Below are 13,214 nucleotides of genomic sequence, written 5' to 3'. Positions count from 1 at the left end.
GTGGGAGCCGCCCGCACCCTCCTCCCAAGCACGGCCTGGACCCGGGGGCGGGGGGCCGCCCGCGCGCCCGGCCGGGGTGCCTGGACCAATTCCGGGCCTCTGCCCGCGCCTTTCTGTCGGGGGCGGGGGACCAGCCTCCTCCGGCCGGGCTCCCCCCCGCCCTTGGGCCGCGAGTCCCGCGCTGAGAAATTCCGTTATCCCGGGAATTTCGGGGGAGCAGTGCGGGGCAAGAGCAAGGCCGCTTTACGCGGCGCCTCCCAAAACCGGATGAGAACGCGGGGCTCCCGGGCCCGGGCCGTCTGCGCAGTTCGGGGTGGTAACCGTTTGGGTGTCTCCCCTCGTTTCTTAAAATTCACGCGAGCACCTGGCATCCCCGCTGGGCGCGCGGCCGGGTAGGCGGCACCAGGGCTGGGGTCGCAAGAACACACCCTGGGCTGGGACAGTGTCCAAGCCTTAAGGCTGCTTCTCTTCCCTCGCAGGTGTTCGCGGTGCGATCTGGCGGAGCCACGGGGGTGGTGGTTAAAGGCCCGGATGACAGGAACCCCATCTCCTTCAGGTAACAGTATTAACATGCAGAGTAAGTTCGACATGTACATGGCGTGTTCTGCTTCTCATGCCGGAGGTGGTGGTCACATTTGTCCTCTGCCTCCCGTAAGAGCTCTGAAGCCGGGTGTGCCGACCTGTGCCCGCAGGGAGAGGACCGGACCGCGGACACGCGGACACCTCGTCCCAGCGACATGGTGGAGGGAGGCGTTCCCCTGGATTTGGGAACCGGATCCTCCCCAGCAGGGCACCGCTTCCGGCACTTGAAGCTAGCAAGTCCTTGCGCTGTTGGCGTGCCCGTGTCCTTTCCTGACGGGGACCTGCCTTCCTCCGGTCTTTGCAGAGTGTCTGGAAGGTGGAGGGGCTCCTGGTCAGGGTTTTCCGGTAAAAATGTGTGTTAAGAAAACCAGCTCCGACTGTGCTTAAGGCGACTGGCGGTCCCAGCTTATGCACGCTGAGCCGGGTCATTATGAAGAGCAGCTCCGTTCACTTCAGATCGCAGTGGTGGTGACACCCTGCTATGAGGATGGTCACCATAACCCTGTGGTCACAGAAGAAAATACACTGGAGGCCCTCAGTTCGGGGGGGACTTTGAGTTTTTTTAGCTGGCCTGTCCTACAGGAAACCTTTTTGAAGTAGAAAACGAATCCCGTGGGCAGCGCCCGTGCGAGGCATCAGGCGTGTGAAGGCTTTGGATCGCCGGGCGCCCTTCTGCAGAACGCAGAGCTGTGGTGTGGAGACAAGTGAGGGGCACACGTTTCCTGTGCAAGTGCTGTGCCAAGAGTGTGGGCACAGGAGAGGCAGCATTGATCGTGGAGCAGGAGGGGAAGGCCTCAGAGAGGAGGGAGGCGGCCCTCGAGCAAAGGTTGAGAGCTGGAACGGACGGTTCTAGGTGGGGAAGAGAGGAGGCGGCTTCCGGATGGAGAGCACCCCACGGGCAAGGGCGAGCGAGCCCCGGGTGGGAACTCCAGGTCTGTGTGACTGACGCCCATGTGTCCGTGCGGGAAGGGGAGGCAGAGGTGTGGCCACTGGCAGGGGTCAGCTTGAACCTACGTGTTCTGCTGCGGAATCAGGGCTTTATCTGGTTCCTGAAGCGGTGAGGTGGGCGTGGCATGATCCTGTCAGTGTTTGGAAAGACCACGCTGATCGTGGCCTTGACACTGAATTAGTTGGGCGCCTGTCTGTCGGGGGAGAGGATGCCGGGATCTGGGCCAGCGTGGTGCAGACCACACTGAGGGCAGTGGAGACTGGTATCGCAATAAGAGTGAGCCCATGAGGGCCCAGATTTGGGGGCTCAGTAGTGTTTGAGGGGGAAGATACTGAATTTACCCTCTTTTAAAAACATGGTATTTATTGTTAATAGCCTTACTGTGGTATAATTATTAACTGAACATATTTAACAGTCATTGATGAGTTTTGACGTGTGTGCACCGTGAAACCATCACCATAATCAAGAGAACGAGCACCCGTACCGGGGCTTCCACACGCCCTCCGTGAGCCTCTCTTGATTTCCCTTTGTTGGAGGTGGTTGTGAGGCTTCTGGGCGGGGCCTGCTTGAGCCCCGGGGAGTGGGTCCAACGCTTGGTTCAGAAGCTTTGCTGTCCCAGCGATGGAGAAAGAAGGCCGTCATCTGTGGAGGTGCCTGTGGCATCGGAATACCTCCTCCAGGCCACCGCCATAGAGCGTCAGATACAGTGGGTTGTAATGTGTTTGCTGGTGGAGGTCTTGCCTTCACTTTGTAAAAATGTAACATCTGTGAAGCATTCTACAGTGAAGTGCAACAACACAAGGTATTCCTGCGTGTACCTTGTTTATCCCTGTATTTGTATAAAGTAATTTTCTGGTGAAAGTGCAGGTGATTTCCATTTTCCCGCCGCGTTACGCAGCACTGCGAATTTCTCCAGCAGCTTGTTGCTCCTGGATTGTTTTCTGAAAAGAGGTACTACTGATAGCATCAGAAACATAAGTTTAATTTTAAACTAAGATTTGCTGCTTCCTGAATATTTAACTTCTTTTTTCTCACAAGTGATAGAAGCTAGACTTCAGTTATTAAATGGAACTCTTAACATACTCGTTCTCCTTACAGAATGGAAGACAAAGGAGAAGTGAAATGCATTAAGTTTTCCTTAGAAAACAAGATACTAGCTGTCCAGAGGACCTCAAAGGCTGTGGTAAGACATCCCTCTAAATATGGCATAAAGGAAGCATTTTTGCATAAAGGAAGCATTTTAGAAGTGTATCTGGAAGAGAATGAATTGCAGACTTCCAGTGTTAAAGGAGCCGCTTGTTATTTTAAAGCCATGAAAGCTGTAACTATGGAGCACTCCTGTATCAGCCTTTGGAGTTCTTGAAGAAAGACGTGAATGGATAAATACTGGTGACCTTAGTTTGTCCGTTTTATTTAAAAAACTAATTTGGAACCTCAGGCATCTCTTGTATGGATTAACAGCCAGCATAGATTGCGTGAGGTATAATCTTGGCTACTTTGTGAATCACCCTGTAAACTGGAGTAACTCCATGAAGTCACTTCTCTGAATGCTTGGTCTAATGGGAACAGGTGTTCATAGTTGGAGCAGTTTGTTGGCATTTTAGCCTTTATAAATATCCATCATCACATTTGCAGAGTAGAGAAAAAACTGTTGATAAATAGGCAGCACCCTCATTCCTTCCGTCAGTATCAATTGCTAACATTTTTGGAAAGCCTCTTGTGCAATGTAGAGAAGCACAGTTCTCTGAAATCAACCATTTGAATTAATTTTCCAAATCGGTTTCTAAACCCTCACTGAATATTTGGGTTAACTTTTTAAAAAATTGAATTGTCAGCCAACTGCTGTTAAGGAGGTAGATTGTTCAAATTGGTCTTTTTATTTTTCCTGTCTTTGGGTTTTTGTTGGTTTTTTCTAATCACTTTTTAAATGTACTTATCTTTTTCTTTTGTCTGTTGTGTACTAAAGTAGGTTGCTGCCTGATCCAAATTTATCCTTGTGTTTCTTTCTAGGAGTTTTCTAATTTCATCCCGGATAGCTCTCAGTTAGAATACACTCAAGAGTGCAAGGTACGGGCCGCGTCCTTTCCCCTCTGGTCTGTGTTCGGCTGGGGGGCTGGTAGCTGAGTGCAGACGGGAGAGGACAGTGCTTGTGCTGAGAGGTGCTGCCTGTGGGCTCCATGACCTGGACAAGCTGTGAGCCTGTTTCTTCGTCTGAAGACAGAGTTGGAGGATCACCTGGGTGGTGGGTGGCACTACTGCTGCTGCCCCGCCCTCTCTGGGGACAGACCTGAGCGGCCTCTTTGGAGGTTTGCAGAAGAGGAGTTTTTTCCTTTATTGGTGATGTTTGCTTCCTCGGTCTGACCTTGTCATGCCCCCTTTCTTCTCTTTGGTGTAGATTCTAGCCCATGTTCATCAGACTTGCTGGGTGTAATAAACGAGGCTGCAGCAGGCGCAGCTCAGATGGCAGGGTGGCCCCGGAGACTGGCAGGAGTTGCTAGTGGAAGGGGTGGCTCTAGGCATCTCTGTAGTGTGTTTGCTAATGGAGGTTCGGGTAGGCTCCTCAACGAGGAAAGAAACATCTCGAAGTAGCTGCCCCTTCACAGGCGCTCCCGCTCCTGAGCAGCTACGTGCAGGCCTAGCCTGCCTGCCCTTCGGCCCGGGCCCTGGTTCACCAAGGGAGTCGGGCTGTGGCTCCAGCTGCAACCCCACCTGGGTCAACACTCAGTGAGAACCTCTAGGCCTTTATACTTTTACAAGCTGTGTGACCAAGAGAGGTCAGCTGTCCTTTGGTCCTAAAGGGAGGAGCTGAGCACTGAGGGCTGGTCGGTTACCTTGCTGCTTCTCCTCCTGTTCTGCTGACTCGGGCACTTCCGTGGGTGCTCCAGGTGAAAATCCGGGGTCACTTTATTGAAAAGAAAGTTTGATTTGTTAACAGTAGCTTTCGTTAAAGAGCAATACAGAGTATTCTGCGTTTTTTCTTTTCAGACCAAGAATGCCAGCATACTAGGGTTCTGCTGGACCAGTTCCACGGAGATCGTCTTCATCACAGACCAGGGAATCGAGTTTTACCAGGTATCTGCGTCACTGCTGCTGGAGGAAGGTCTGCAGGAGCAGTTTGTGAATTCAGCACTAAATAGACCGTTTGAGATTCCAGAACGTGAATCTCTTGACTGGGCTTTTTTCTAATGATAAGTAACATGCTTTTTATGAAACGTTCAAACATTACTGAGATAGAGTATATGGACAGTAACAGTTCCCTATAGTCTCTAGAACACACCTGTTAGAAAAAGGGCGCCACTCCCCGACATGGGAGGCATGGCGTTCGGCCGATGCTGCAGGCGGGTGGCTGATGGGCGCCCGGCTGGGGTTCGTTTGCTCGTTTCCACGGTGAGGGAAGGTCGCTGCTGCTGGCTCTGGTGGCTGGTGTCTGAGAAGGTGAGGCTCGGCGCTGGGTCGTGCAGGGGAGTGGCCGCCCAGACCGTGACTGTGCGGCTGAGCTCACTTCCCCTCAGGGTTGTGGGCAGTCAGTGAGCCGGGGTCTGTACAGCACTAAGCACCGGATCCATGCCTGGAAGCTATCGTAGCTAAAAATAGTACTTTTCCATTTAAGTTACTGTTTTTATTACTTTTTAACTTGCAGTCTGCTGACACTTGGCTGCTCTTTAATGAAGGCTGTCTCGCACTCGCCTCAGGTGTTGCCGGAGAAGCGGAGCCTGAAGCTCCTGAAGAGCCAGAGCCTGAACGTGAACTGGTACCTGCACTGCCCCGAGAGCTCCGTCATCCTGCTCTCCACCACCGTCCTGGGCAGCGTGCTGCAGCCCTTCCACTTCCGGGTGAGAGCGGCCACTAAAGCAGTATTCCCTCCGACCCCGAGTGCCCCCTGCAGTACTTCAAGGGCACGTACTCCAACACTAACCGTGCCGCGTCCGACCACTCGCGGCACCTGTGTCTTCCCCCTCCAGGGGTGGCTCATTCTGGGGGGACAGAGCAGGAGTGCGTTCTCTGCCCTCGGTGATTGTAGGTAGGGAACACAAAACATCAGGGGTCGACACACCTCCTAACACTCTCTTTCCCCACAGGCTGGCACTATGACAAAGCTGCCCAAGTTTGAGATCGAGTTACCAGCGGCGCCCAAGTCCACTAAACTGAGCCTTTCTGAGAGAGACATTGCCATGGCAACCATGTATGTTTGTCTCTTGAGAGACTTGCTTTTGTAATTGCTTTTAGTGATGCAGCTACTAGAAGTGCTTTACAAATACTCAGGTAGCCATGGACCAACAAGGACTTCCCTTCCCTGTTAGTGCCTGGGGCCTGTGACCACAGAGCTTACGAAGGCCGTCTTCTTGGCCTGCGTTTTAGATTTTGTTGCTTCGTGGTCTGAGGAAAGTCCTTCCGCCATCTAATCTGATAAAATGAGAACATTGGACCAATTCACACGCCTTCCCCTTCACTTTGTAGTAGGCGTTTTGTTTTTGACAACTGCAAGCGTGTTGTTGGATTCCATGCAGGACTGTTCCATGATTTACTGGACTAGAGCCGCAGACTCAGCACTGAGGATGGAGGGTTTCTCACAGCACACGTGACTCTGTGTCTGTTCTCTGACAGCTACGGGCAGCTGTACGTCCTCTTCCTGCGGCACCACTCGCGGGCCTCCAGCAGCGCGGGAGCCGAGGTGGTGCTGTATCACCTGCCCCGGTACGCGCCTCCCGAGGGGACGTGGGAACTGACGCTTGTCGTCCCCTTTGTGACCTCTCCGTTCCCCACAGGGAAGGCGCCTGTAAGAAGACGCACATCCTGAAGTTGGGCCGCACGGGGAAGTTCGCCCTGAACGTGGTGGACAACCTGGTGGTCGTACACCATCAGGACACGGAGGTGGGAGCCGCGGGGTCAGGTCTGCGTGGTACGCGTTGGGTTGCTCAAAAGAGTTGCGAAAATGAACAAAGCCTTCTGAACACAGACTGGAAAGTGCTTTCTATGCTAAAGGTTTTAGATAGTTTAGAAGAAACAGTGATTCCGTGTCATTAAGAATAATTAAAAACTCTTTCAGAAAATAGCACATGAGGAGAGTGACTGTGGAACAACTGTCTCCGCTGTGTTCACTGCCGACCCTCTGCTACGCGTCTCCCTGTAGGTCCTTTGTGAGCAGGATGAGCACGGTTTGAGGCCATGTGGCCCAAGAGAGAGGTGGGATGGGTCCTGCTCTTTCTGTGCCTCTAGGGGGCGTCTCCCAGGCCTCCTGGAGGTGCCACCCGGCTCTAATGAGTTGGGACTGAAAGATCTGACGCCCCTTTAGCGGGAGCTTGTCAGCCCTGTCAGGACTCTCTGTGAGGGAGATGGAAACGGAAAGGACAGTTGTAATGTCAGAGCACATTCTTCCTGAGAGAAGAACTAGGGATGGGATGCAAACACAGACTTTTTAAAATATAGATATGTTTTTTATTGACTTCAGAGAGGAAGGGAGAGGGGGAGAGAGAGAAACATCAGTGATGAGAGAAACATCGATTGGCTGCCTCCTGCACTCCCCACATTGGGGATCAAGTCCACAACCTGGGCCTGTGCCCTGACCAGGAATTGAACCTCAACCTCCTGGTTCATAGGTGGGCGAGCCACTGAGCCACGCCGGCCGGGCTAAACACAGGCTCTTTAAATGAATCTGAAATAGCAAGATAGGAGGTCATGAAAGGGTTAGCCTCTGTGGTCTGTCTTGGCATCACAGTCTGTTCTTTTTCTGCACTTCAGACATCAGTAATATTTGACATCAAGTTACGGGGAGAGTTTGATGGCACCGTTACCTTCCATCACCCCGTGCTTCCTGCTCGATCGATTCAGCCCTATCAGATCCCCGTGGCAGGTAAAGGGAGTCACCGTGTCGGTGGGGGCCACATTAGGGTGCAGTACGAGTCTGTGCAGAGGGTCCCAGATCTGTTTGCTTTCGTGAAGACGTTTTCTGGGCTTGTTCTCGACCTCCACTTCCTCCTCGTGTCACTACACACAGTTGCTGCAGGCTTTTAGAAGTGGTACATGTTGAGTATGTGTTGGCCGCACACTTACATTTTCTCCCTGTGTAGGTCCTGCTCCTGTGACCAGCCAGTCTCCGGTCCCGTGTAAGCTCTGTATCCTTGACAGAGGCGCTGGCGCTGTGCAGGGAGCTCCTCCCGCTACCCTCCTGTCTGAGAGGGAATGACGTTTCAGGAACCGAATGGGGAGGTTTCCTACCAGGAGGGACGGGCACTTGGCGTAGCCTCAGCCAACGGGTGGGGGCGAGTTTAATCAGCGGGTTTGCCTTTTGTTGCCATCACTTCGGGGCTAGAATTTCCTATAGAATTTCCTGCAGATTCCTCGTCCTGGATCGTCTTTCAGCCTGACATCATCATCAGCGCAAGCCAAGGTGGGTCAGAGGGGAGAGTGCCTGTTGCCCCCGATTTGGGGAGATGCAGCTTGAACATAGAGGGTGCGTGGTTGCCAGGTGTCTCCCGGGCACGCAGTAGTTTGGCCGTCAGTCCTGTTGTCAGCATGTCAGCATGTCCTAGACTGGGCTTCGGTTTGTGAGAAAAAGCCATCGACTGCTGTGCAGTACTTTTGGGTTTTTGTTCTGGTTCGCGTCATACGATGACATCGCTGCCTCTCGAACCCAGGTTACCTCTGGAACCTGCAGGTGAAGCTGCAGCCCATCGTCAACCTCCTGCCAGACAAAGGACGCCTGATGGACTTTCTCCTCCAGAGAAAGGAGTGCAAGATGGTCATCCTGGCCGTCTGCTCCCAGAGTAAGGGGGGCTCCTTCCTGTCGTCTGAGTCCAGCCTGTGCCCCACCTTCCCAGGCCTGTCTGCAGCCTGTGGCCCACTCTTCACTTGAAGGGTGGGTGACTTACGCCCCTGGAAAGGCTGCTAAATAGAAAAAGGACTTGTAGTGCCTGGCTGGTGTGGCTCAGTGGTTGAGCGTCGACCTATGAGCCAGGAGGTCACAGTTGGACTCCCTGTCAGGGGGCTGCCTCCCAATCAGTGATGTTTCTGTCTCCCTCCCTCTCTGAAATCAGTGGATGGATATGCCGTGTGGGGACTTGGGTAGAAAGACCAGAGAGTAAACCGATGGTTCCAGGTGAAAGCGAGTCTGAGCCTGGGCGCACGTGGGGGTCGGGGCTCCCGCCCCTCCTTTTAAAGCAAACATTTTTCAGAATCCAAGTCTCTGCCTCCCTAACATCTACATTGAGAATCTCACTGATACGGTCACAGCTACTCTCTCCAGGAGCCAGAAAGGGCCTGTGAGCTCCAGGCTTCAGGTCTCCACGCTGGACGCTCCTCTGGGTGCCCTTAAGGCACGTGTGTGCTGCTGGCCTGGGGGGAGTGCTTCTGCCCTGGCAGCGTGCGCTGCAGGCGGAGCTGGCTGACCTGTGCACATGGATTCTTCCCAGTGCTGAGCGGGTCGGACAGAGCGGCCCTGCCCGTGGTAGCCACTGTCTTCGACAAGCTCAACCAGGAGTACAAGAGGTACCTGGACGCCGAGCAGAGCTACGCGGCGGTGAGTGACGGGCGCTGTGCTGGAGGCTCCTCCGCCCCCACCTGGTAGTTGTACTTTGGGGCAGTAAATGGCATCCCATTGGCGGGAGGCTCCATCTCCCTCAACGCCTCCCCCTCTTCTGTGGTTTCATCTGTTGGATCTTAGATGTAGATAGATCCTTGGTCTTCTATTTTATAGATAAAATTGGTCTCGTCTTGGCATTACTTTTTTATACATGTTTCTACCAAGCCAGAGCCTAGTCTTAGTTAATTAAAAGTAGAACCATTTGCCATGTCTTTCTCCCTCTCCTACATAACGTTAGTGCACCCGTCTTCTGAAGCCAGACAGAAAAGGGGTTAGGATAAGTGGAATGAGTGATTTCACTTAAAGAACCTAGTTAGTCCTCAAGCTGAAAATGGAAGGTCCTAAGCAGTAACAGAAAGGCCAGCACCCCACCCCCCTTCAGTGACAACAGGATGGAGTGGCCGAGGCTCGGAGCTGTGGGTCCTGCCCGTCAGACACGGTTCCGCCAGGTGGGGAGGCTGAGCTCGTCTCCCTCCTTCTCTCGCCTGCTGCTCTGGGTGTCGGCAGTCTGGTGGCAGTTTCTGTGCGTCCTGCTCTGTGGCTCTTGGCTTCCTAAGCGCTGGCTGGTGGAGTGTGGCCCGTCTGCAGCCCTGCAGCACCTGGCCCTGCTGAGCACTGCGGGCTCTCGGGCACCGCCCAGCTCCTGCCCTCGGGGTCTGCACTGGTCTCGGGCTTTAGAACTTAGGAGACGCCCTTGCAGGTTTGGCTCAGCGGATAGAGCATCGGCCTGTGGACTGAAGGGCCCAGGGTTCAATTCCGGTCAAAGGCACATGCCCTGGTTGTGGGCTCAATCCCCAGTAGGGTGCAACAGGAGGCAGTGATCAGTGATTCTCTCTCATCACTGATGTTTCTCTCTCTCCCTTTCCCTTCCTCTCTGAACTTAGGCGATGGAGTCGATCTCGGAGCTTTCCTAGGCAGTAGTAGTTGGGGAGCCTTACTTATTCAAAGTCTAGGCATAGACTCATTACACAAGTGTGTCCTTTGAGATTAAGGCTTCATAAAGCACAGGTGCCATTTCATTTTTATTAGATAACAAGGGCCAGGTCGACTGTGATTGAGAAAATTAGGGAGTCGGTAAGGGGTTAAAAACAGGATGCTGTCCCTTAAGAGAAGACGATGCTTATGCTGGTAGCTCCATCCACCGTGAACATGGGTTTTGTCAAGACCAACTGACTTGTTTCTCGAGTAGACTCTGCCCAGAGAGCACAGGAAGTAGCTCCGTCCCAGTTGTGACCTGTGTCACCCCTGCTCAGGCTTGAGGCTCACAGCATCTCGGAGTTCCGTCTTTTTGGATTAACTGCAAACGCCGTTACCTGGAGGTGGTGACGGTGACACCTGTAATGTGTTGCGCAGGCGGCGGAAGCTGGGCAGAGCCGGTGCAGCCCGCTCCTCCGCAGGCCGGTGCGGACCCAGGCCGTCATCGACCAGTCCGACATGTACACCCACGTGCTGTCGGCGCTGACGGAGAAGAAGGTGAGTGACTGCCGTCAGCTGCTCTGGACAAAGGCTCTCAGAACAGATCCTTGGAGGGACTTGAGGGAAACTCGGACTCAGAATGGCTGGTATTCTGGTGAGGACCTATGCTGGTAGTTTGGCCTCTAACACTCAGGACTAAACATGTTCTTGAGGAGGGAGAATCTGAGGGGGTTTGTGCAAAACCTGCCACACAGCCCTGGGCCAGTTTAATAGGGCAAAGGGGCAGGAATAAAGGAAGAATTCCACGGGAGCTCCTGCAGCTCCTAAGACCACCTTTGCTTTCTCCCAGGAGACGCCCCCCAAGTTTGTGATCGCCGTGCTGATGGAGTACATTCGCTCTCTCAACCAGTTCCAGGTTCCAGTGCAGGTACCTCCGGGTCAGAGGAGCAGGGATCGCTAAGGCAGCAGCACTGTCCCTAGACTGACTACGATGCCGTCTACGTGCTAAGGGCCCGCTGTCCTGACTCAGCGTCCCAGCCATTTCCTGACCCGCCACGTGGTGCTGAGTCAGGATGAGCCCTGTCATAGAGGCTGGGCTCTTCCCCCGCACACGGGCCCCTTCAGTGACGGGAGCTCATCAGTTAGAGCAGCTGCAGCCCCGCCACACCTGAGCCCTGTCTCCTTGTCTGCCGTAGCACTACCTGCACGAGCTCGTCATCAAGACGCTGGTCCAGCACAACCTGTTCTACACGCTGCACCAGCTCCTGCAGTACCACGTGCTCAGCGACTCCAAGCCTCTGGTGGGTGCCGCCAGGGTTACTCTGTTGTTAACAGCGTCCAGCACCTTGTGCTGAATAGGCCGGAAACCTGTCTTTCAGGCGTGTCTGCTGTTATCCCTGGAGAGCTTCTACCCTCCTGCTCACCAGCTGTCGCTGGATATGTTGAAGGTAAGGTGCATCCATGTTTCCGGGGCGTAAGCGTCTGCTGTGCTGGCGCTCACTCGGGCTTCTCTCCAGCGCCTCTCGACGGCGAACGATGAGATCGTGGAAGTGCTGCTGTCCAAGCACCAGGTGCTGGCCGCCTTGCGCTTCCTCCGGGGCGTTGGGGGCCACGACAGCGTCTCTGCACGCAAGTTCCTGGATGCTGCGAAGCAGACCGAAGACCGCATGCTCTTCTACACCATCTTCCGCTTCTTCGAGCAGCGGAACCAGCGCTTACGGGGGAACCCCAGTTTCACCCCAGGTGAGAGGCGCAGCCGTGAGTAGGCCTGGGCAGCTGCAGGCTCCTGGCAGGACGACCCCGGCAGCGGGTGGGCCAGGAGCCCTCGGTTAGAACTCCTGAGTTCGGTTTTAAATAGTCACAACAGCCAGCCTCGCCCTCAGCCCGTCATTCGTAGTGGAGTGAACTCCGTGTGCCCGGGGACCTAACTGATCCGGAACTGGAAGTGTTTGGGGGGGAGAAGCATATGCAGGCCGATCCAGGGTCTGAGCCAGCTCAGGTCTGACAGCTGCTCTTGGACAGGAACCGGTGCCTGAGGCTTTAAAGGGGCCTGGGCTTATTAATGTTTCTGGGTCAGGCAGGAAACATGGGCAAGTCATCTGCTGTCCAAAGGCATGGGATCCAAGGTGGGGAGGAGCAGGCAACCTTATTGCAGGTCTCCCAGCTCTGCCAGCTCGGAGTCAGGGCACTTGGACAACGGGTCAGCCCCACCGTGGTTGCTGGGGGCAGTGAGGGCCCTGACCAGGTGTGCAGGGGCGTGAGCTCTGAGAACGGAAAGGACAGTCCAGAAGCTGAGGACAGAGTGCTTATGGGAGAGAGTTAGACCCAGCACCTGGGAGCAGCTGTGCTCACCCTGCTTCCCTCTGTGCCCCCAGGAGAACACTGCGAAGAGCACGTGGCTTTTTTCAAACAGGTTTTTGGAGACCAAGCTCTCATGAGGCCTACGACGCTCTGAAATCACACGCTCGTTTTTATATATATAAAATGTATAAAGTTAATTTATTGCATTAATAAAGCTCTTTAAACTACAAAATACTATAATAAAGTACCTGCAACATCCTCAAATGTTACTAAAAATGCGGTGGAATTTGTGTGGTGGCTCACTCCTCAAAAAGGAGCAGTATTGCACTGATTGGCCTTCATGACGGCCAGGGAGCCGAGCGCCTCCACAGCGTCCAGTGTCAACCTTCCCTCGCTGAGAGTCGGGTTTCATGCCGGGAGAACTGGAGACGCGTCCAGGGCTGCCTCCAGGGTTAGTAACACATTCCTGAGTGGACAGGCGCGTGGCCAGAGCGGCTGCTGTCAGATCCATCGCCTGAGTCTGGTGACGTCCGGTGTTCAACTTAACCTGACAACGCAGCTCCTTCCACCAGGGAACTGACCGACCCGCAGACACAGTTCCAAGCCCCAGGCCCCGTGAGGGGCTAGAAATTGAGCTGCTCTCTCTCTGTGCCTCTGTGTCGCTGTTGCGTGGCCAGGCTTTTGGCTTTATTTACGGATGGTCCTGGGAAGGAGAAAGAAGCTGTGTCATTTCTTTAGGAGGTTTCTCCATCTATTTCAATGCTTCCACTTGGTTACAAAGCTATAAATTGGGTTTGGAACTTTTCTCTGCCAAGGGCCATTTGGATATTTGTAACATCATTTGTGGGCCATACAAAATTATCAACTTAAAAATTAGCATTTAAATGT

The 13,214-nt window shown here is 53.9% G+C and overlaps 2 protein-coding genes across 4 annotated transcripts in view; one reads left to right on the top strand and one right to left on the bottom strand.

The window, feature by feature from the left end:
- Positions 1 to 447: 447 nt before the first annotated feature.
- On the top strand, positions 448 to 12,584 carry RMC1 (regulator of MON1-CCZ1). Of its 2 annotated transcripts, XM_023745726.1 has the most exons (19): positions 448 to 556; positions 2,630 to 2,714; positions 3,542 to 3,598; positions 4,517 to 4,603; positions 5,224 to 5,364; positions 5,611 to 5,714; positions 6,137 to 6,226; positions 6,298 to 6,403; positions 7,271 to 7,382; positions 7,600 to 7,644; positions 7,866 to 7,919; positions 8,167 to 8,295; positions 8,941 to 9,047; positions 10,464 to 10,583; positions 10,876 to 10,953; positions 11,222 to 11,326; positions 11,405 to 11,473; positions 11,543 to 11,768; positions 12,401 to 12,584. In XM_023745726.1, exons 2-19 carry the CDS (start codon positions 2,631 to 2,633, stop codon positions 12,478 to 12,480), a joined length of 1,794 nt encoding a protein of 597 aa, XP_023601494.1. In that variant the 5' UTR covers positions 448 to 556; position 2,630; the 3' UTR covers positions 12,481 to 12,584. The 2 variants fall into 2 exon arrangements, with proteins under 2 accessions (XP_023601494.1, XP_023601493.1); XM_023745725.1 differs by lacking the exons at positions 448 to 556; positions 2,630 to 2,714 and having other exon boundaries at positions 3,580 to 3,598; positions 5,172 to 5,364.
- The window catches only part of NPC1 (NPC intracellular cholesterol transporter 1), a 38,247-nt gene continuing 37,538 nt past the window's right edge, over positions 12,506 to 13,214 (bottom strand). For both annotated transcript variants that reach the window (XM_023745724.1, XM_006104459.3), the window contains exon 25: positions 12,506 to 13,029. In XM_023745724.1, the coding sequence (XP_023601492.1) occupies positions 12,950 to 13,029 (80 nt within the window). In that variant the 3' untranslated portion in view covers positions 12,506 to 12,949. The remainder of the gene's footprint in view (positions 13,030 to 13,214) is intronic.

The sequence above is a fragment of the Myotis lucifugus genome, unplaced genomic scaffold (assembly GCF_000147115.1).
Source record: "Myotis lucifugus unplaced genomic scaffold, Myoluc2.0 scaffold_574, whole genome shotgun sequence".
Classification (NCBI taxonomy): domain Eukaryota; kingdom Metazoa; phylum Chordata; class Mammalia; order Chiroptera; family Vespertilionidae; genus Myotis; species Myotis lucifugus.
Note: the sequence above shows the minus strand (reverse complement) of the source record. Positions and strands in the feature narration are given on the sequence as shown.